Raw genomic sequence first — 24373 nt, forward strand, 5'->3', positions numbered from 1 at the left:
TTTTTTTTTTTTTAAAGATTTTTATTTATTTGACAGAGACACAGAGAGAGAGGGAACACAAGCAGGGGGAGTGGGAGAGGGAGAAGCAGACTTCCCGCTGAGCAGGGAGCCCGACGCGGGGCTCGATCCCAGAACCCTGGGATCATGACCTGAGCCGAAGGCGGATGTTTAACGACTGAGCCACCCAGGCGCCCCAATAAGGGTCCTATTATTGAGGCCCCTGACTGGGCTTTTTTTCTTCCTCTGAAACTGAGTCTCTGTCTTATTAGTCTGCTAGGAACCCTAGTCCCTCTAGAACTAGAAACCAGCCTTTTAAAAAATCAAAAAGTCGGGGCGCCTGGGTGGCTCAGTCGGTTAAGCGGCTGCCTTCGGCTCAGGTCATGATCCCAGGGTCCTGGGATCAAGCCCCACCTCGGGCTCCCTGCTCAGCGGGAAGTCTGCTTCTCCTCTCCCTCTGCCTGCCTCTCTGCCTACTTGTACTATCTCTCTGTCAAATAAATAAATAAAATCTTTAAAAAAAAAAATCAAAAAGTCTATTATTCAAATAAAACTTTTTTAATACAAAATTTTTAAAGTGGTCTTTTTAATTTTATTTTATTTTTGAATAAAAAATTATTTTATAGCTGCCTGGCAAGATGGAGCTGCCCGCATTGTTGCGCCTGTTCTCCAAGCTGTTGGCTCCTGCCAGGCTCCCAAGCGGCTCTTCAGCGCGATCAAAGTTCTACATTCGGGAGCCGCCACATGACAGACCTGACTGGCTGAAAGTTGGACTGACCTTGGGCACCTCCGTCTTCTTGTGGATCTATCTCATCAAACAACATAATGAAGATGTTTTAGAGTATAAAAGAAGAAATGGGTTGGAATAAACTATTGATTTTTTTTTTTAAAGATTTTATTTATTTATTTGAGAGAGAGAATGAGATAGAGAGATCATGAGGGTCAGAGGGAGAAGCAGACTCCCTGCTGAGCAGGGAGCCCGATGTGGGACTCGATCCCGGGACTCCAGGATCATGACCTGAGCCGAAGGCAGTCGCTTAACCAACTGAGCCACCCAGGCGCCCCTGGAATAAACTATTGAAATACTAATATGGTATGCTCCATATAGTGATTATACTAGTTCCTTTGGATTCACCAATCTGTTGAGTTGTAAACGTGAGAAAAAAAGTTATATGTGAATGTATGTCAAATCAGCATTTGTGTTTTGCATCATTAAATGAAAAAATAAAAATATTTCTGTATTCTTCAAATTTAAAAAAATTATTTTATCTATTTTTTAATAAAAACTTTTTGAAAAAAAAAAAAACAGGGGCGCCTGGGTGGCTCAGTTGGTTGAGCATCTGATTCTTGAGTTCAGCTCAGGTCATGATCTCAGGGTCCTGGGATCGAGCCCCATGTCGGTCTCCCTGCTCAGCTCAGCGGGGAGTCTGCTTCTCCCTCCCCCTCTGCCTGCATCTCCCCTTGCTTGTGTTCTCTCTCTCTGTGTCAAGTAAATAAATAAAACCTTAAAAAAAAAAAAAGAAAAGAAATACATGCTCACTGGAAAAAAAAAGAGAAAATAAATAGGGAAATCAAGATCCTCCCATCCAAAAATAACCACTGTTACCAATTTTATGTATATCCTCCCAGATATTTTTTCATATATTTAAATAGATAATTTTGAAAATAAAATTGCCTCATGCCATAAAAAAATAAAAATAAAACTATAGAATTACTATTTTCAGGATACTCACAGCAACATGGTTTGTTATAAGAAAGTTTTTTAAGAAGTATGTACGGTATCCAAAATAGTGGTTCACAGAGCCATTCCATATTTTCTTCTATCATCTTCAAAATTCAGGATGTAATATTTCATTACAAAAGGCATTTTGGTCTTTCAATGGATCTGTGCTCTCAATAAACTATATTCCTACTGTTCTTTGAGGAATAAAATTGTTATGTAATTAAGGAAATTGTTTTTAAAAATCTGTTCTAAGTTTCTGCTTTAACTCATCACATTTTTCTGTTTATAAGATCTTAGAGGACATGGTGTTTCCCTGAATGTTACAGTATCATTACTGTTATCTGAGCTTCTATTCCCTGGAATATGCCATAGTTTTAGGCGTCTCTGAACCTTTATACATGCTGCTTTTGTCTAGAATACCATCCCCAAACCTGTTTTCTTGTCTGTAACACAGAGATGATACTAGCAGCCCCTGCCTCATACGGTTGTTGTGAAGGTTACATGACCTTTTTTTTAAGATTTTATTTATTTATTTATTTATTTATTTATTTATTTATTTGACAGAGAGAGAGAGCACAAGCAGGAGGAGCAAAAGCCAGAAGAGAAAGCAGGCTCCCCGCAGAACAGGGAGCCCGATGCAGGGCTCGATCCCAGGACTCTGGGATCATGACCTGAGCTGAAGGCAGACGCTTAACGACTGAGCCACCCAGGCGCCCCGGTTACATGACCTTTAAGCATTTATTAGGTAGAGCACGCTGGAGAGCGTGGCACGTGACACTATCCCAGTGTCAGCTGTTACTATGATTTACCCTTTCGGGGCTTTGTTCAATGCCACCTCGTTGTATACGATGATTTGCTACGATCCCCCATAACTCTTTTGAGCATGTGGTCTTTATCAAAGCTCTGATCCCTGTTGTTTTTGTTATATATTTATCTACCGTACTGGACTAGGAGCTTCACGACAGTAGGGAATGGGGCTTTGCTTTGCTTCTTTATATTCAAAGCGTCTGGAGTGATGCTGGGCACGCAGCCGGCATGTACTGCTGAGGGTGTGGAAGACTTAAGCAAGAATGAGGGAAACAATACTGTCTTTCCAAAACAAATATGGGTAGTGTCCACTGCTTAATTAAACTGATATCTTCCCAATTTGACAAGAAAATTGTGGACTTACAGTTTCAATTAACTGAGATCATTCCTTTTCTTTATCTTCATGCAAATCTGGGGTTTCATTAAGAGAAGGCAAAGGTAAAATCTCTAACACCTCCAATGTCTGTTTCTCGAGTTCTCAATAAACATAATTGCCATAGAATAAGTAGCTTCACCAAGTAAATATTTTGAACCTCTTACCTCTTCTTGATCTTACGTTGGGGTCTTCTGATTGAAAATTCTTAGGGTGCCCTTGTTGATCGGTTCCCAAATGTATCGTTCCAATTTTAGTATGTGTGCTGCCGAAGTGAGCCCGTTTCCCAAATGTAAATCTTAAACGTTTGAATCCTGGCCAACAAAGACTCCTGTAACAGTCTCAGCCCTATGGTCGTACAGCTAGATTATGGCGCTCTCTAGTGGTCAACTTTTGGCACAAAGTCTGTTGAAACTGGCTCTTGCTCTTCTAGGTTTTAATTTTACTTCTTATATTGGTAATTGTAAAACGTCATTAGAAATCACTGAACATCTTGCTCTCTTTTTTCTAGCATTTCTGGCAACCGCTCGATGTGTCCTTTATCCTCCATTCCTCTACTTCAGAGCCCTTCAGCAGAACTGAGAATTTAAAGAACTGCTCCAAGGCTTGTTACCAAGCTGTCAAAGATACACTTTTCTCCCACAGGAAAACCAGGATCTTTAAAGTGAGAATTCAGGACACTAACTTCTTTGGGCCATGCTACAAGAGGCTAGGCTACCGTGTACCCGCTCTGAGCCCACACTGGGACCTCTGGCCAGGCGCCCATGGCAAATACACCCGTCCTTTGCACACATTCTTCTAAACAATCATTCTCTTTTCCCTCTTCTGAAACCAAACAATTCCCTCAAAAATATGGTTTCGGGCATAAGATAGGAAATAGTACTAAACAAACGGAAATGTTTTGCTTTAAATACTGAAGCCATTTGTTTACATTAAGAAATAGTTTGCATTCAAAGCCCATAATTGAAAAGAAACATGAATCATCAATCACAAGGGGACTTTATAGATAAGAAATAAGTGCCGGCCTGAACAATTGTATTAAACACGAACAACCCTGGTTGGGAGCTTTTGCTGAGTCATTTTTCAGGAAGTGGGCTGTCCAGCGAGATTTTTACGGGAGGAACAATCGACAATATTTTCATATTAATAACCTCCAGTTACTTTATTGTTCTCAAAACTTTTGTTAATGAGTATTTTCCTGTTCGGTGAAGAAAAAAAACATTAATCAAAAGACAAAGCCTAATGTGATTTATTTTTATGTGTTTTGGGTTCTTTTCTTCTACAATATTGAATATATTTAAGTAAGAGTCGTAAAACATCCTCATTCACTGAGCATAATTACCAGGAAATATTTTGTTTGAATCTTTTTGTGTAAACATATGTGCTATAGCATATATTGGCTATATTGCTTAGAGCGATCCCGAACTGTCAGTTTGGATTCCAATTCCCTTCAAGCAGCAGTAATGTTTCCACTTGGTTTGGTGCTGCCTCTTCTGCCTGACTCCTGAGATTTTGCCCAGTTACCCCTCAGTTAAGGGACAAAGAGTGTGGGCTCCTGGACACCAACTAAAAGATGAGGCCATTCACCCAAGGTCCCCTGAGAAAACAAGGTCCCCAGCAGGACCGTAGAGAACAGATAGGGGTCACCGTGTTCCGGGGAGACTCCCAAGTATACCCACTTTTTGGCCCATCCACAAGCACTGAGCCTCTCTTTCTCTCTTAGCTTATGAATGAGGGTTTGTGACAAGGAGCTTAAGTCACCTGCCCATGGGATTAGGGGGAGTAAACGGTGAAATAAGATCATTGTGTGATTATGATTTCTGTTAGGATAAACAATTATCATATTTGTGGTCCTGATTTAACACAAATACGTTTTCCACAACATGCCCCCGCCCCACCTGCCACCACCACCCAAGCCCCAATGAGAAAACCTCACTTCACGTGTACAGCGTAGCTTTCCTCCTGTACTAGGTGATAAACACGGTGGGTCTGGCTATGCAGGCAAGTAAGAGAATCAAGGTAGGCTTCTGTGTAGTGTAGCAGTTACATGCACAGACTCTGAAGTTGGACTGCCTGGGTTCAAATCCTACCTCTGCTACTTATTAGCTATGTGACCCTCGGCTCTTTTCTGTACCTGGAGTTTCCTTATCTACACAATAGACAAGCTCCTATCTCATAGATGTGTTGGGGAAATTAAATTAATTAATGCAAATAAGGTATTCAGAACAATGCCAGGAAAGTAAAAAGCACTTTAGAAGCATTAGTGTTATGCCATTGCTTAATAAGGAATGATGTTATGAACCACTGAGGATGATTTTTTGTTTTTTTTTAAATCAACTTCCTTATAATTTTGTTATGGTGAGTAGAGCTGTTCTTCTATTTCTTTTCCAGTGGACACATGTAGATGTTCCTCTGATGCTCAATGATCAGAGTTTTGAAAATGTCGATGACCATAAAAATGTTAGGAGACTACAATGCTCATATGTTTATTATAAAGTTATTTCCTGTGTACTGATCTTTATGTTTGTTAATTTATTATTCACCTCTTAAAAGAAAACTATATATTTAAGAACCTACTATGTACCAAACCCTTGAGAAGCTTACATGTCAGTAGATAAATTTCTCCTTTATTCCAACTGGATTGGGGGGGGGCGGGGCAGAGGCGTCTGGGAGTGAGACAACTGCAGTCCACACCCAGGATGACACACACACACACACACACACACACACTTGCTGGGAGAATCCACCTCAGGGGTGACACTTGAACACAGATCTAACTGTAGAGCTCATAACCACTATGTGATACAGCCTCCCTCGTTCATTGGAGCTTCAGAACCCAGGACCATGCTTTTTACCTGAATCCTCGAACCTTCCCTTCTGTGTGTAACCCCAGGAATAACCATCTATTTGGTCTATTCCTGGCTCCTGGAGTTTATTTTTGGGAGTGAAGAGAAGAATCAACATTAGAAAAAGAACCCCAAATCCCGGAAAAGAACCTCAAAAAAAAAAAGAATCTGATAAAACACTGCAATTTTCTTATGGTTTTCCTTCATATCTCTTTGGCTTCTCCTCAGCCTCCTTCCCAAGTTTATTTTTGTCAGTCTGTCCCTTAAATCTAGTTGTTTCCAGGAATCTGTCCCCAACTGTCTTTTCTTTTTACTCTAGACTCCTGTAAGTTCATCTTCCACTTGGGTGTTGAGGAGTCCCAAATGTAGACCTACAATTGCACTTCTCTCCTAAGCTCCAGACTTGATTTCTAACCACCTACATAACATCTCTACCAGAATAGCCTGTCACCTCGCACTTGACATTCCACATGTCCAAAACTGAACTCAGTAACTCTCTCTTAGTCCATTTGGGTTGCTCTAACAGAATACCATAGACTGGGTGACTTAAACAATAAACAATTATTTCTCACAGTCCTGGAAAACTGGAAGTCCAAGATGAAGGAGCCAGTAAATTCAGTGACTGGTGAGAGCCAGCTTCCTAGTCCATTATGGCCATCTCACAATGTCCTCACATGGTGGAAGGGGCAAAGAAGCTCTCTGGAATCTCTTTTATAAGGGCACTAATCCTAGTCATGGAGGTTCTACCCTCATGACCTCATCACCTCCCAAAGGCCTTCCCTCCAAATATCATCACATTGGGGATTACATTTCAAACATAGGAATTTGAGGGGGACACAGTCTATAATACTCTCCTTCCACATTAAGCCAGTCTCCATATACCAAATACCTACCTATTAAAAATGATGTTATCCCCAAAACAGATATTCCCAAATCAATCTCTGCCTATCTCTGATCCATTAAGTCTGAACCTGGTCACCTCTGGGTCTTTGTAGCTACCATTCCCTTTATCTGGAATGCCTTTGCATCTGTCTGTTTTGTGCACAAATGTCTATGTATTCTCTAAGACTCAAAACATCCCCTCTTCAAAGCCACCCTAGGTTCTCAGACTCATGTTCACATAGGACACAATTTGGACAGAGGATGTATATATTTTATTTCCAGTACTAAACTATAAGTTCTTTGAAGACCATCTCTGGGCCTTATTCACCTTTGTAGTTCTCAGAGCACTTACTACAGGACCTCATATGTAGAAGTCATCAATATATGTTTGCTAGAATGATCAACTAATTAACATAATAAAAACGAATCCATGTGTTTTAGAGTGGTAAGTTATTTCTTCTTCCACGCATCATTTGTCTTCAAATTTCCCATTACCTAGTATCACTTTTCTGGGTTAGTCACCACTCAGAAATTTTGATATTGAAAATAGTCTGCCTCACAAAATGTTTTGGAGTATATTTGGCTTCTAAAGCCTGACACAATCTGGCTCCTTACAGGGACACCTATTGTAGAGTAAAAACTGAGCTAATGACTAATACGAATTCCTTCACTTCAAACGCCATATGATAAAAAAGAAAAGTTTCCATTTATACCAGGTTTTACAGGGTTATGGTTGAATAGGTGATCTGTATGCTTCCTTTTTACTTCTAAACACATGTGTTCCTTTGTTTCTCAGGAAGTAATCATCATGTAGCCATGGAAATCAATGAGTACAAAGGAAATGTTGCAGGGGAATAATGAAGCCGACTAACTCAACTCCACAAGAGTTGGTCACATCCTAAAATAATTAAAATACAACCATCCAAAAGTTCTTAGAGGAAGTGTTAATCGGTGCTTGGTATTTTGACAATAACTTGTACAGTATATGAGAGCATTTCAAAACTTCTTAAACATTTATAAAATGTTATCAAGATGAATGAACAAATATTTATTGAGTGACTACTATGAATGGGGCCCTTTCACATGTATTCCCTCATTTTATCATCTCAATAGCCCTATGGAATAGCTATTTTTGGTATTATTTCCATTCTACAGCTTAAAAAAAAAAACTTAGATTCAGAGGTTAAATGACTTGCCCACTTGAAGGAACTTGAAGCACTTGAAGGAACATGCTCTTCCCACCCATCAGAATTCATCTTAGAGATGAATGATGTCCAGTTCCCATGGTCTGAATCACAAGAAGGACTCAACTAGAACAAACCACCTCCCAGTCAACTTTCCACACTTATAAGTAAGATTCAAATGTGTCTTTCTTTGCTTTACTAAGCATTTGTAAATCATCAGCATCACATCAGTAAAACTAACACAACAGACATTCTTTTTTTTATTTTAAGTAAGCTACACCATACGTGGGGCTTGAATTCATGACAGCAAGATCAAGAGTCTCATGCTCTACAGACTGAGCCAGCTAGGCAATCCATAAGAGACAATCTTATTATTCTTTTTCATATAGATTTTGTAATGTTAAAATTTTCATAAAGGTCCAAAGTTTGTGTTATACAGAAATTTGTTTTGTAATGATGTTACCACTGTGAAAATTAACAACAGTGGTAATAGTATTTAATTTTTATTTAGAGTCTTAAAGTAATGGAGTTTATTTTAAGGAAAACCTATGGACTCTGTCTCAATTACTTTATAAGACATACCTTATCTTTGATACAAATTATATTATTAAGTTCTATACTGTTTGGCGTAAGTTTATCATGTTACCCACTTATTTGACCAATCATATATAGCTCAACACAAAAAAGTTCCTTTAGCAAGTGTTAGGTGTATAAACTCAATTGTAAAACTTTGGCCACATCATTACCGACAGTGGCAGAAATGAATGTGTCAAATAAAACTGGGCAGATTTGCTTTATCATAAGCAACTAATCACTGTCATTTACTGAGGACCAGTTTTGTGCTTAGCACTGTGCCAGGTTTTATAAAAGAGCAGAGGAAATAACTGACAAAGTAATTGGTAGAAATTACGTTAAGCTTCAGGTCACAAAAACTAGACCGGCCTTTGTTCTCTCATGTAAAAGAGTCCAAATATGGACTAGGACAGTACAGGGCAACTCCACGTCACCAGACACTCAGACTGCTTCTGTATTTCTTTTCTTTTTTAAGATTTTATTTATTTATTTGACAGAGAGAGACATAGCGAGAGCAGGAACACAAGCAGGGGGAGTGGGAGAGGGAGAAGCAGGCTTCCCGCAGAGCAGGGAGCCCGATGTGGGGCTCAATCCCAGGACCCTGGGATCATGACCTGAGCCGAAGGCAGACGCTTAACGACTGAGCCACCCAAGCGCCCCTGCTTCTGTATTTCTGCTTTCTGTCTTTAGCATGTGGCTTCTACACTCAAGCTCATCTCAGAATGCAAAACACGGCTGAAGCTCCAGCCACCAAGTCCTCAATTCAGGCAGCAGGAAGGAGGGTGGGGTAAGGTCAAAAAGGAGGGAACCAGCTGTGTGTCCCCCTTACTTAGGAGTTTTCCTGGAAATCCCACCCAGCGATTTCTGCTTTTATCTTATTAATCAAGAGTTAGTCACATACCCCCATCTATCCACACATGAGGCTGGGAAAGACAGACCAAAAGATAATTGGTCACAGTGCCATTTTGAATGTAGTTAGGATTCTATTACTAAGGAAAAATGGAAAGAAAAGGGAAATGAATATAGGGGAGGTACCTACAGTTGCAGCCACCAAAGGTGAAAAAGCAGAGGGACAGAAGAGCCCGGACAAAAGATCAAAGTCTTAAAAATGGAAGAAAAACTGAGTTTGAATCTCAGCACTACTACTTAGCAGATGGAGCAGAAGCGGCAAAACCAGCTAGAAGGTGGTTTGAACCAGGGTGGTAGTAACGGAGAGAGTGAGAGGCAGTCAATTTCTGAATATACTTTGAAGGTAGAGTTAACAGGATTTGTTAATGGATTAGAATGCAAGGTATCAGAGCAACAAAAGTCAAAGGTGAGCCAAGATTTTTTTGTTTAAGCCACTGGAAGAATGGAGTTGCCACTGACTGAGAAGGGAAACACCATAGGAGAAGCAGGCTCTGGATGGTGGTGGAAGGAGATCAGATGCTTGGATATTGATTAGACATCCAAGTGGAGATGTTAAGGAAGAAGTTGGACATATGGTGTGGAACACAGGGAGGTGGTACAGACTGAAGTATAAATCTAAAAGTAATTAATATATATACAGATAGAGAGACATATTTAAAGCCCTGAAATTGGGTGAGATCATCTAGGTAGTAAGTAGAGATGGAAAACAGAAGAGATCTTAGGACTGAGACCTGGGCACTCCAACACAGAGATCACAGGAACTGAAAGAACTAGACAAGAAGAATGAGAAGTAATGAGGTGGGTAGAGAATAGGGAGCATAGTGGAAACCATGTGAGGGAGGTATCTACATGAAAAGGGAGTACTACTTCAAATGCTCCTCATAGGTCAAGTACGATGAAGACTGAAAATCGACCACTGCATTTGCCGCACTTGCCTTGTAAGGGTGGTTTCAGTGGGGGTGGGGCTCAAAGGGGAAGAGATGAGAGAAGAATTGGAGACAGCAAGTGGATACAACTTTTTTTTTTTTTAAAGATTTTATTTATTTATTTGACACAGAGAGACACAGCAAGAGAGGGAACACAAGCATGGGGAGTGGGAGAGGGAGAAGCAGGCTTCCCGAGGAGCAGGGAGCCCGATGTGGGACTCGATCCCAGGACCCGGGATCATGACCTGAGCCGAAGGCAGACGCTTAACTGAGCCACCCAGGCACCCTAGACACAACTTTTTTGAAGAATTTTGCTGTAAAGAGGAGAGAAATGGGGAGGGATAAACTGGAAGGGGAAGGAGGATTGAGAGAGTTTGTTTTTATGATGAGAGAATACTTACACGGTACTGGGAAAGAGAGGGGAAAATTGATGCAGGACAGCGGGGAGAAGTGCCCATAGCAGTGTCTTTGACTGAGTAGGCAAGGAATGGAGTCTAGTGGATACATGAGGTTGTTAGCCTTTGTAAAGAGTACGGACAGTTCACTCAGAAGAGCAAGAGGGAAGACAGTCTATGAGCCCAGATGCTGGTAAGTGAGTAGTTGTGGTTTTGGGGCTATGGAAGTTTCCTTCTCATGGCTTCTATTTTCACAGTATATAGGAAGCAAGATCATCATGGGGAATGTGTGGTCTAAGTTTTGAGAAGAGAAGAAAGGGTGTAAAATCATCCCCTTCCAGCGGAGCAAACGAATGAAAGGCCTAGGGAAATACAGTATGATTGCTGGGCAGCTATAAGAGTCCACTAGAGATGAGTGATCAGCATAATTTAAAATGAGACCAGTCAGCTTGATGGTGTGTTTTTCTCTAGCTTCATTCAACTGTGTGGAATGGAGTAGGGAAAAGTTGAATTTAATAAACGTTGTGGTTTAGCTAAGTAAGTTTAACCAAGTAACAGAGGGACGAGTATGTTCAAGGGAGTGATGAAAAATTTGACCACAGATTTAAGCTGAGTAAGGAGAAAAGTGAGGACATGAAAAGAGTGAGGGCCAGTGAAAATACAGTTGGATCAATGGATCTTAGGTTCCAACAGAGTTGAAGGATTGTTGGAATTCACAGAGTGTTTGAGCACCCACAAACAAATCTAAGCCTTAATGATGCCCAAAGATGCTAGACCTAAAGGGCTTGCCAGTGTGGGCTCCCACATAAACTCATCCCAAAATAAATAAATCAGCCTTCCTTAAGTGAAATAAGTCAGTCAGAGAAAGATAAATACCCTAGGATTTCACTCATATGTGGAATTTTAAAAAACAAATGAACAAAGGAAAAAGAGAGAGAAACCAAGAAATAGACTCTTAACTATAGAGAACAAACTGATGGTTACCAGAGAGGAGGTAGGTGGGGGGATGGATGAAATAGGTGATGGGGATTAAGAGGGCACTTATCATGATGAGTACTGAGTAATGTATGGAAGTGTTGAATCACTATATTGATGCCAGAAACTAATATAACGCTGTATGTTAACTACACTGAAATTAAAATGTAAAAATTTAATATAATATTTAAAAAAAAATCAGTCTTCTTCCTTCTCAATCACTGACAAGAGAGAGTGACCTCATAATGTGGCATGATTAAATCCTGTTGCTGGATTCCAGATTTTCACACACTTCCTGCCATTTCCTGCAAATGGCAAAGTAGAGATTCCAGTGGGCTCTCGGACATGGCAGAATGCCAGGTCAACCAAAGAATCTCTCACTTCTGTAGCCTGAAGAGAACTGAATATCAGATCTCAGGCTGTCTATTGTGTTCATCAGATTTCAAAGCAAGGTCACATCTGTTTTAAGCTGTTCCACAAGAGCAAGCTTGCGCTTTTTTGAGCCCCACTCTTGCCTCGGGTGTGGAATGGAGCAATAAACCAGAACCTCCCTGGCCAAGCTCTTTAGACAGGAACAATGAAGAAACTAACACCTTGGACATGAGAGAAGAGGGGAAAAAAGCCCAAATCAAACATCTCAGGAAAACCATGCTTTCGGAGTGGAGTGTTAGGGCCCACTTCTCCCAGCCAGTATCAAACAAATGCTCTCCCAAGCATCTCCATATTATTGACTAACATCGCAAAATATCACAGAAATCAAAAGGGCATTGACACAAGTCATGCTGAAATTCTTTCTCTTTCTCTCTCTGACACTGAAAACCCAAAGTTTCTTTCAGTGTCTAAATTAGTGACTCCATAGTCAGGCATTTTCAACTTCCCTTACACAAGTCTCTTGTCAGGATTTTAGGATTTTAAACCTTTATCTTCATTGACTAAAACAGGCCTGGAAGAGAGGAAATGCTCAATTAATAGCCTTTTTTTTTCCTTTCAGCTTAAAAAAGAAAAAAATTTCCCAGCAATAAATATAGCACCAACTATAGAGGCATTCTGAGTAAATGTGAGTTTACTTGATTATAACAAGCAAAACCAGCAAGTAATGTGTTTTGCTTTCTTGAAATTAAAAAACAAAAAAAGCGCCACTTAAAAAGTTTAAAATAAGCATCAAAAAAATCTTTTAAATAAGCATCAAACACTACCCCTCTTTCACGTTTTAGTCAAGTTCTACCATACTTAACAATACTTGTCACCCTTCACAAATCCCAGATCCCATAAAAGGTTGAACTTAGATTATAAGGTAAAGATTTGCCATCAGAGAATGGAACTGAAATCAGAATGTCCTGCTTCTGTGAGTTTAAGAAAAAGCCTTAATGGTTCTTTTTAGTGTGGGGTTTTGGGTTGAGTAGTATTTAACGCATTACACTGTCTCTCCAGTATTTGAGGGGATTAGGTTAGAGTTCATTGTGTTGACTGTCTTTTGAAAGATTAGATAGTTTAGTTAGGCTCCTACTGACCATGTAAATGCCCCAGTGTTTATTGACTGTCTGCCGTCATTATCAAAGACTGAACACAATCGACACCTTGTAAACAGAAATCCCATTATTTTTGTGGTACTGATAAGATTTACTGAGGCTTTAATTTTTTTATGATTGACTAGCCAGTTAAAAATATTAATACAGTAGAGGAGAGCATGATAAATGAGTATGTATTCAGTCAACAACCTGGCCCTTTTGTTTGGAAACTACAAACTCATTTTGCTTGTAGACGGTAGAAATAATTATCCGTACAGTACAGTGCTCTGTTTAAAAACACTTCTTAAGTACATTTGGATGTGTTACATGCATTTCTACTAATCCTTCAATGATCCAAAAAGAGTTTCACGTTTTTATAGAAAGAGGTCTTAAATTTTTCAGTACACAGATAGAAAAATTCTATGGATAGTGTGATCTACTTTGGGAGTATTATAAGGACTTGTTGGTTGAGTGATTTGGGCCTGTGTTTAAAAATGTTTTAACCAAAATAAAATTTGGAAAGGCATGCATAGACGTGTTGCATTTGACCACAGGTAAAAATCCGTGGGATCAATGTTATTCTGATTCTGAATTCGTTGATCTCTGCCAGGGAGTTGCCATGCAAACTTGCCCGTCTCTAGTAAGGTCTGTGAAAGATGTGAAAGGTGGGTAAAGAAGTGCGCTTTCCCTGGGCACCCATATGGCAAGGCCTCAAGAAAAGATAACTTCAACAGCACTCAGTCGCACAAGAGCAAGGAGAAGCCCTGTTGCAGGAAGCACTGGACGGGATCTAACGTGCCACTGACACAGAAAGACAGACCTGGAATCAGACAACTTGGCCTGAGAGAAGTGGAAAGGGTGCCCCCCCCTCCACCTTCAATTGCCTCGGAATCAAACATAAATTACCTCATGTAAAACACAGTATCTTCACAATTAAGTCCCAGCACATCAGCTCCCAGCCTTCTGGCCTCGGGCCTCTGTTTGGATGGTACCCTGCTTCCTCACTGCCTGACTTGAAACGTCACCTGCTTCCTCACCTCTTCACTCTCACGTCCAAATGTCAGCTCTTCTGTGATGTCTCTACAAACTCCCTCAAACAAATATCTCACTTGCTCCCCTGTATGCATAGATAGCTTGTCATGTCTGTGTGCCCAGCTTCCCCACATCTGTAAGCTCCTACAGGGCGGGACAAATCTTACTCTCTTTTTATAACCCAGGGTCTAGCATATACTGTGTGGTCAATAAATGTATAGGGCAGGAAGAAAGAAGACGCATACCCATGCCTTTGCTCACTCACTCGTCCGCCCCCTTCTCTTCCACTATGAAGCTTAAAAACAATCAATTAAAAACCAACTGCATTTTGAAGACTTCCCCAACCAATGATCTCCCACTTCTTTAAACTCCCGTAGCACCTAAGTGAGAATTACACAATTGACACTTAACAGACTTGTGTCCTCACCTTAGCTGTGTTTTTATATCTATGTGTTATTTCCCCAACCACAATCAAAGAGCTCTTTGTGGTGGGGGCGGAGTCTTTAACCTCCTCACATCACCCACAAGGCCTAGCAGTGCTCAGTTTAGGGTCATTACCTACCAAGTGTTTGTTGATTAAGGAGGAGAGAGGTAAGGTCTGAAAGGTAACCAGGAAGGTGATTTTGACAGACTTAGTGAAGGAGGACACATTTGGGACAGCCCAGGCCTGTCCTGAGGTCAAGCAATGAGGAGCAGCAAGCAGACTGCCCCCAAATCCTCAAGCACCTCAAAAGGAGACAAAGTAAGTCCACCAAGTGTTTAAAGGGGGAGGGGGAGGCCTGCACTTAAGCTAATGACAAGCCAGAGTGTTACAAGTAGGAGCAAATGTCGACAATCAGTTGCTGGAGAAAAACCAGGCAAAGAAGAGAAAGTCAGAAAAGTGAGCACTAATTATGTGCTAAGCATCTGACATATTCTTTTTTTTAAAACATCTTGATTGTGATATAATTCACATACCCTACAATTCAGCTATTTAGCCCAATTCAGTGCAATTCAGTGGTTTCTAGTGTATTCGGAAAGTTGTGTAAACAAAAGCACAGTCAATTTTAGAATACTCTCATCACCCCCAAAAGAAACGCTGCACCCACTAGCATTCACTCCCTATTTCCCTCATAGCATCACCTTCCCACCCCCACCTCCAGCTCTAGGCAACCTCTACTCTGCTTTCTCTTTCTACAGATTTACTATTCTAGACATTTCATATATAAGGAATCATACAACATGTGGTATTTTATGACTGACTTCTTTTATTTAGCATAGATTTTAAGATTCATCTGTGTGGTAGAGAGTATCAGAACTTTATTTCTTCTTATTGCTAAATACTATTCCATTGTGTGGATATATGACATTTTATTTATCCATTCATCATTTGATGGACATTTCAATTGATTCTTGACATACATTCTTTCATTTTTCCCTCCCCAATACTTTTGGGGAGGTAGGTATTAGCGTCCTCATTTCACAGATGAGTAAACTGAGCCTCAGAAAGGTTAACTACCCTGACGCTTCATGTAAATAATGGCACTGAGATTGAACCAGGTCTGCCTGAGTCCAGAGCCTCTATGTTTAATCACAACCTGTTTATTGGGCAAATAATGTCAATGGGGGGATGTAAATCATGCCAAATTCTAAGCACTCAGAGAGATCATTGATGTTCCCCATCTTTCAAGGAACTGAGCTATAAATTTTAGAATGTGATAATTGTGTGACATAGCAGAAAGAACATGAGCTTTGGAGCTAGACAGTCTTGAATTTGAATCCCACATACTAGCTTCATGATTTGGGGCAGATTGTTTAACTTCCCTGGGCCTCCATCTATTCTCCTATAAAAATGCAGATAATTCCTACCTTGCAGGATTAAATGAGCTCATAAATATAAAGTGCCTGACATATAATAGGTAACCAAAATATGGTAGCTATTCTTAGTATTCTTTGTTTGCAGTGGTACCAAAAGCAAGTAAAATACACACACATGCACTTCCCTCATAAAGAGGAATCTGAGGAGGTTGGTTTGGGATATGCAGGAGTAAGAAATCCAGGCAGAAGTCTCCAGTGGTCGGCAGACAGAGATAAGAGGCAGGAGCTCAGGTGAGAGGTCAGGGTTAGAGATATAGACTTGGGGTTATCAGCATGGCACTGAGGGTTGAAGCTGTGACAACTATCTGGGTTGCACCAGGCAGAAAATAAAGAAATGAGTCCAATGCCTGAGCCTTGGGATGTCTACAATAAAGGCCAGAAGAAGGAATAGCAAACAGTAAGGGTTATAGAATCTGGAGGTATGTAGTTATACCAGAATAGCATTTAATTTTGGAAGCCAAAGGAGAAAATATATTCAAGAAAGGGATAAGAGATAGGGGAGAAATTTGCAAAGGTTATGTTGTAAAAATGTTTGCAATAATAAAAACGGAGAGTAGGCCATTGCATTTTGTAGTCAGGAAGTCAATGTGACTTATATGCCGAGCATTTATCCACCCATCCATCCATTCATTCCTTGCTCATTCAGCATTCATTGAACACCTATAGCGCACCAGGCACTGGACTATGCCTCTGAGAAACACATGGAGAAAGCACAATCCCTTGCTGCACTAAGCGTGACATTAAACGGAAAGAAAGTTCAATGCTCTGAGACCCCTTTTGTGCATGAGTTGGGCCCAGCAGGAGAAACTAGCTTCATGGGACAATTGTGATAGGAGGATAGAGTTTTGGCAAATCAGGAGGAAACTGAAGGGCATGTCAAAGGCAGGCTGAATGAAGAAGGGCCTTTTAGTTTAATTTTAATAGGGGGATTAAAGAGGAGAGAAAAGAGAATGCTTAAGCATTTGGGTTCACATATTTGACACAAATGTCATTTGGAGGCTTCTTCTCTCCTTGATTTACAGTTGGGATACTGCTACTCGAGTCTACCAATTTTTGAAACTTGGGATGAATTTTTTAAAGTTGACACTGAATTTCAAGTGCATATAATGATCATTTCTTTCCAAGAATATTCAAGGATACAGAATTTTTTTCTCCCAAAACTTTGAGTAAAATGCATCCTTGAAAACAGTGCACTGTGTTTATCCTTTAGTACAAGGCGACAAGTTTGTTTTGGGTTTTTTTTAAGATTTTATTTTTTATTTGAGAGAGTGAATGAGAGAGAGCATGAGCTGGGGGGAGGGGTAGAGGGAGAAGCAGACTCTGCTGAGCAGGGAGCCTGATGCGGGGCTCCATTCCAGGACCCTGAGATCATGAGCTGAGCCAAAGGCAGACGCTTAACCGACTGAGCCACCCAGGCTCCCCCAAGGGGTCAAGTTTTGACCCACTGCAGAAACCACAGACTCTTCCCCCATTCCCCAACATCTAGTCAAGGTACCCCACAGCAGAGAAAGGTCAGGATATCATGGCATCATGTCTGTGGGGTACTTCCTATTTATCATTAAAACAAATACATAAAGAACAATGAATAAAAATCAATCAGAAGTTATGGATGGGAAACAAAAAATAGGCATAATAGAAATGGAAGCGCTAAAGTTAAGAAATAAAACCAGAAGCCCAAAAATCAAAAGCAAAACATTGTGACACTTAATACTAAAGGGTAAAACAAATTGAAAGAGTTAAATAAAAAATGTTAAGAAGAACTTAAACTTGAAAAATGGAATGGAGAAAAACCACAAGAATAAAAAAGACTAAATATTGACAAGCTAAACTAACAACAAAACTTTTTTTTTTTTAAGATTTTATTTATTTATTTGACAGAGAGAGACAGAGCGAGAGAGGGAACACAAGCAGGGGGAGCGGGAGAGGGAGAAGCAGGCTTCCCGCGGAGCAGGGAGCCCGATGCAGGGCTCGAACCCAGGACCCTGGAATCATGACCTGAGCCCAAGGCAGGCGCTTAACGACCAAGCCACCCAGGCGCCCCATGGTATCAAAACTTTTAAAACTGGATGATATGAAAATGTTAGTAACATCACGATAAACAAAAAGAAAGATGATAGGAATATATTTTTAAAAGTCTAATCAAAATTATTCAAGGAATAAAAAAATAATAAAATGATAAGGTAAGAGAATAAAAATAGGAAATAAGAGGGTAACATCATAGGACAACTGGCAGCTAAGTGAAGTGCTCACGGGGAGTTAGCGGGGTCTCCCTCTCTCACATATCAAAGGAGGCATCAGTTAGGTTAGAGTTCACTGCAAGTAATAGGGATCCAGAATAAAAGAGGGTTGAATAACCTGGAACTGCATTTCGTTCTCATGGAACCACCCAGAGGTAAGCCCAGGCAGAGACGGTAATTCTGCTCCGTGACGTCCTCAAGGTCTTGGGCTCCTTCCAGCTTTCTGCCCTCCCTGCCTAGGACCCTACCCTTAGGCCTTGGCCCCATGACCCATAATGGAGCCCCAGCCTCTCCCTCCAGAAGAAGGAAATAAGAAACGGCAAAGGGCATATGCCCGTTAACTCTTGAGAAAGGTTTCCAGAACTGCCCCACAGCACTTCCACTCACATCTCACTGACGAAAACTAATTAACACTTAGCGACAAGGGACGCTGGAAGATGCGGTTTTAATTTCACAGGGCATGTGCACAGCTGCAAATTTTGTTTTGATGGAAAGTGAGACTAGATACTGAGGGTCAATTAAAACTCTCTGTCCTGGTAGGCTGCAACATCAGAACACTTCTCCCTTCCTCTCCTGAAGAATGTGCATTTATTTCGGGTGAGAGCCAATTTTAAATGTCTTTGATAACCCACATCATGCTAGAGGAATGAAGACTCCTAAAACTACATGAACAAATACTGGCATAAATATGAATGTTTCCACACACTGTGAGAAGGGTCATGATTTGATCACAAGACGCCAATGCCTTACTCGGCTCTGATATGTCAGGAATCTGAAAACGAAAGTTATTATCCAGTTGTAAAGACCCAAGTTTGCCTCTTGATACAAAAGAAGTCGTTAGATTCCTGGTTTGGTTTCTGCCTCCTATTTACTTCCCTGAATATCTTGCCCTGAATAAGTTACTGCCCTGAATAAGTTACCCACCTGGATAAGCAGCCTTTCTCCCCATTTTACCCTTTGGGATATTGCCTGTTGGACCCAAAGAAATTGACAGAGGAACTTAGAAGAATGTACAGATCTCCCATTATGTTTCCAGCACTATATTAGTGACCAAGGAGTATCACAAAAGGATATATCAAAAAAATCACAATTATCTGAGAATGCTATTAAAATATCCTTCCTTTTTCCAACTGCATACCTGTATGAGACCTACCAGACTTCAACCAAAACAACATATCACAACAGATTCAATCAATGCAGAAGCAGAGAAGAGAATCCATCTGTCCTTAATTAAAGCCAGATACTAAGGTGATTTGCAAAAATGTAAGATGATGGGCGCCTGGGTGACTCAGATGGTTAAGCGTCTGCCTTCGGCTCAGGTCGTGATCCCAGGGTCCTGGGATCGAGCCCCGCATCGGGCTCCCTGCTCAGCGGAAAGCCTGCTTCTCCCTCTCCCACTCCCCCTGCTTGTGTTCCCTCTCTCACTGTGTCTCTCTCTGTTAAATAAATAAATAAAATCTTTAAAAAAAAAAAAAAGTAAGATGATACCATTCTTACTAAATTATTTGTTGTTGTAGGAAATATAATTATTGTTCATGAGATATATATGTTAATGTGATGGTTTTATTGTTATTTTTAAATAATAAATATTTAAATTTTTAAAACAAAAAAAAATTCAGAATCCAAGCCTTCCAACCTTCCCCCACACCACCACCACCATGAAGGCTTCTGGTTCAGCAGGAATGAGTTTGGGCCTAAGAATGTCCATTCTCGATAATTCCCCCAGGGGATTCTGATGCAGGTGGGAGCTCTCTGTAGCCCCTCCCACCCCTAATTCTCTAAATAGGAAAGAAAGGAAGAGAAATACATTACTTAAAGGGCAATGGAGAAATTTCCAAATGGTACTCTTGTTTCCTCTGAGTAGATTTCAGGGCCAGTCATGTGACCTCCCCTCACGGAGTTAATGCTTCAGGTATCATGGCTTCCTCACCTGTCCTTAAACCTGCCCATCTGTCCAGGGTGCATTTAGCTATGTTTGAACTGAATGTTTCCTTTGGTAAAGCTTACCCCCATTATAGTCATTTCTCAAAGGATTTATAACCTTCAAGGTAAAGGTCCCTGAAATAGGACTCGAAGGATGATCTCCACCATAGGCTCATTAAGACCACTTCAGGTACATTAATGTCCCCAGTCCCCAGATTTATTGCAACATGGTAAAACCTCTTTTCAGAAAGCATACCCTTAGTTCCATTTATCCAGCAGGCTCTTCCAGAAAGAGATCAGAAGTAAAATGATTTGAGATAGAATCAAAGAATTCCATCTTTTTAATTAGTGTGTTAAACACAGGAACACCTAATACAAATATTTGACTACGTGGTCCAGCATTGGCTCTGAGGTCACCAGAGTAAATTTATAGGAAACTCTAAAGGCCCTCACAATAATTGTCTTGGGTTATGACTTCTCGAATTGCTCTTCATTGCCAATAGCACTGCATTTGGACATAAATAAAATTTGCTGAATTAGGGCACTGTTCTGGTTAAAATGTTTAATCTTCACTTGAACTGAGTTGTGGTCATCGAGGCCCTTTTGTTTTATGGAATAGGGTACCTTTACACAAGGTAAGTTCTTTTTACACAGCCTAATGACTCACTAATTTAAAATCCCTTTTGGATAGATGCCAGGCTTATCTGGTCAACATGGGGGAAGGGAGGAATCTGTTTCAAAACTACTTTAGGTTAGTATAATTATACAATGCGTAATTTATAATTGAACATATGTAAATGGTTTCATTACATGCTTCTGTGGGGGAAAGTTGATAACGGCATGCTTAAACAGTATCTGCTTTGCACAGAAATCTGCCTCGAAAATGAGATTTAATATTTCATCACATGATGTTTTACATCACGGGCTCTGGATTGGTCTACATCTGATGTGCCAAATTTGTTCCTTGTCTGAAATAAGAGGCAGCTCTGCTATGGAACGAGAAGAGGAAAAGAACCTTGCACAGCCAGGACAACAAGGGGACAAAAGGACAGAGTTTGAAAAAAGGCCCAGGGAAAGGGTATGGAGTGGAAGAGTGAGTATGTGTTCCGTTTCAGAGCCTCTTTAAATGGACCTCTACCTTTCTACTAAGTTTTTACTCACAGCTATCTTTATTTTTTTTTTAATTTAACAATTGCCTTTTGAGAGCTGTATAAGCCATTTCCAGCACACCTTTGAAGATTTATTTATTTTACAGAGACAGACAGCGAGCATAAGCAGAAGGGGCAGAGGGAGAGGGGGAAGGAGAGAGAATCTCAAGCCAACTCTGCACTGAGCACAGAGCCTGACGTGGGGCTCGATCTCACAACCCTGAGATCACGACCTGAGCTGAAACCAAGAGTCAGATGCTTAACCGAATGTGCCATCTAGGTGCCCCTCAAGGCTATCTTTAAATCCTGTATTAGGTAGAACCCTGCAATGGCTCCCTTTTACAACAACACACTCCTCCCATACCACCCCAAAGGTTACTGCCCACCCCCTACATAGTACCTGAAAGTCTTTGCATCTCCAGGGCTCAACCAAGTGCCTGGCACTTGGTAGATACTCATTAAAGATTTGTTGAATGAATGGATAGGTAGATGGAAAGAATAGAGAACCATCAATTTAACACATCTTTTAAAGTACAAATCTCCTTATGAAGGTTAGCAGTCTCTTGGTTATTGTCATGAATGGGTATGGATTGGATTAATTTCATTCCTTGGGAGAAATTTAAGTGATGAAGAATTCTGGAGTATGAGACACTAGCAGAGAAGTGAGGAGAAGGCAGGCCTGGTTCAGGACATCAGTGAGCAGCCAGAAGCGACAGGAGGGCTCTGAGTACCTGGAGGATGGGGGTGAGGGTGTGAAGAATCCAAGTGAATCTTCCAAACTGGGATCACATCATTGTTCTGGTTGAACATATCTCTCCTAGAATTTAAGAAAATTATTTTCTTTCTGTTCTACCCCAAGTTCAAGCTCCTGAGAAGTCAAGTTATCCTCTAGCAAAGAAACGCTTGCAATTACTTATTTTGAGCATCTCGGGGAAATGGCGTAGCTCTAAGAGAGGGATTGGGAAGTCAAAGAGGCATCAGCAGTGGCTCTCAGCCATAAAATTTGAACAATTTATTTCATTTCCCAATCTCTGACAGACTTGCCATCCTCCTCTCTGAAAATGATGTTATTTTCACCATCAAAAAGAGGTCATTGCATTTATAGTTGTTCTAGTAATAACAAGAGTAAATTAGAAAAAGCCTGTCCATTGATGGGGAAATAGTTAAATTATAGACTACTATGCAACAGATTAAAAGAATGAGGTTGATAAATCTACCAACATGAAGAGTTCTCAAAGCCACATTTTTAAATGAGAAAAGCAAATTGGGAAAAATATGCTATCTCACTAATTTTTGAAAAACACACATCTCAACACTATATTTCTGGATGTATGCATATATATAAAATAATACAAATAGATCAGAAGCACCACACTGCTAACACACTGCTCTTGGAGAGGGGATTAGGACCAGTCAAAGGAAAATGGATCAAAGGTAACTTTTGTGGGGTGCCTGGGTGGCTCATTTGGTTGAGCGTCCAACTGTTGATTTTGGCTCAGGTCATGATCTCAGGGTTGTGGGATCAAGCCCCATGTCAGGCTCCAGGCTCGGTGGGGAACTGCTTGAGATTCTCTCTCCCTCTTTCTCTGCCCCTCCCCCTGCTCAAGTGCATGTGCTTGCGCTCTCGCTCTCTCTCAAATAAATAAATAAATCTTGGGGGGGGGGGAAAGGTAACTTTTGCTTTAATTGTATCAGTGCTGGAGACAAAAGAAAAAAAAAATCAAATTATGGCTTTTCCTCTGGAGAAATAAAAGGGGCGATAGATATTCACCAACCACTCATTCACATTCTGGTGGGCCTCTCATACCCTTGACCTACTGAGTCATTATCTCCAAAGGCTAGAAAGAGCACAGTCCATGTTTCTGTTGTAAAGTACAGTTACTACATATAGCTAATGAGCTCTTGAAATGTGGCTAGTCCAAACTGAAATCGGTTGTAAGTCTAAAAATACACTCCAGAATTCAAAGATTTAGTTTTAAAAAAAAGTAAAACATCTCATTAATAATTGTGTATATTGATTACATGTTGAAATTATATATTAAATAAAATATATTATTTAAATTAATTTTATTCATTTATCTTACTTTTTTTTAAAAGATTTTATTTATTCTTTCGAGACACAGAGATAGAGAGAGAGAGCACGAGCATGGGGAGAGGCAGAGGGAGAAACAGGCTCCCCGCTGAGCCAGGAGCCAGATCCCAGGACCCTGGGATCATGACCAGAGCTGAAGGCAGATGCTTAACCATCTGAGCCACCCAGGCGCCCCTCATTTATTTTACTTTTTAAAATGTGACTACTACAGGGATGCCTGGGTCATTCAGTCAGTTAAGTGTCTGCCTTTGGCTCAGGTCGTGATCTCAGGGTCCTGGGATCAAGTCCTATATCAGGCTCCTTGCTGAGTGGGAAGCCTGCTTCTCCCTCAGCCTGCCCCTCCCCCTGCTTGTGCTCTCTCTCTCTCTGTCAAATAAATAAAATCTTTAAAAAAATAAAATAAAGGGGCACCTGGGTGGCTCAGTCGTTAAGCGTCTGCCTTCGGCTCAGGTCATGATCCCTGGGTCCTGGGATCGAGCCCCACATCGGGCTCCCTGCTCCGCGGGGAGTTTGCTTCTCCCTCTCCCACTCCCCCTACTTGTGTTCCCTATCTCGCTGTGTCTCTCTCTGTCAAATAAATAAATAAAATCTTAAAAATAAATAAAATCTTAAAAATAAGTAAATAAAAATAAATAAATAAAAAATAAAATAAAATGTGACTACTATAAGATTTTAAGTTACATCATATAGCTTATGTTACATTTCTCTTGGATGGTGGCTGGTCTAGGTGATGAAAATTTTAAACATGCCAATACCTGAATAATCCTACTAAATTTATATGGTAAATATTTTTTTTCTATCTAAGAAAATTTTCTAAGCAAATCTAAGATGTGTGCTTCATCAACTTTCGATCCATTTTGGCTGGCTTACATTCAAAACGTAACACTGAGTAGATATCTCCAAGACTTCATACTGAGCTTCAGTTTCTCCATCTGTAACACTACCTTGTAGGATGATAGTGAAGATTACAAGAGATCACCTATTTA

General features: G+C 40.5%; 2 protein-coding genes across 7 annotated transcripts in view; one reads left to right on the forward strand and one right to left on the reverse strand.

Annotated features, from left to right (window-relative positions):
• The window catches only part of EXOC6 (exocyst complex component 6), a 324809-nt gene that overhangs the window by 208632 nt on the left and 91804 nt on the right, over positions 1–24373 (reverse strand). The window contains exon 1 of one of the 6 annotated variants that reach the window (XM_081823814.1): positions 3068–3658. The exons of 2 other annotated variants lie outside the window; for them this stretch is intronic. The gene's annotated coding sequence lies outside the window, so the exon portion shown is untranslated. Of the gene's footprint in view, positions 1–3067; positions 3659–24373 lie in introns of those variants that run through there. 3 more of the 6 variants (XM_081823820.1, XM_081823818.1, XM_081823822.1) reach the window with 3 other exon arrangements.
• Positions 629–868, forward strand: LOC145722169 (NADH dehydrogenase [ubiquinone] 1 subunit C1, mitochondrial-like). Its single transcript, XM_081823826.1, has one exon. The coding sequence runs from the start codon at positions 636–638 to the stop codon at positions 864–866; it is 231 nt and encodes a 76-aa protein (XP_081679952.1). The 5' UTR covers positions 629–635; the 3' UTR covers positions 867–868.

Source organism: Leptonychotes weddellii, chromosome 6 (genome assembly GCF_054177405.1).
Source record: "Leptonychotes weddellii isolate Sample4059 chromosome 6, ASM5417740v2, whole genome shotgun sequence".
NCBI classification, from domain to species: Eukaryota; Metazoa; Chordata; class Mammalia; order Carnivora; family Phocidae; genus Leptonychotes; species Leptonychotes weddellii.

What these genes read in the sequence shown, in the direction of transcription:
- LOC145722169 (XM_081823826.1), top strand. Translation starts at nt 636, where the DNA reads ATGGAGCTGCCCGCATTGTTGCGCCTGTTCTCCAAGCTGTTGGCTCCT.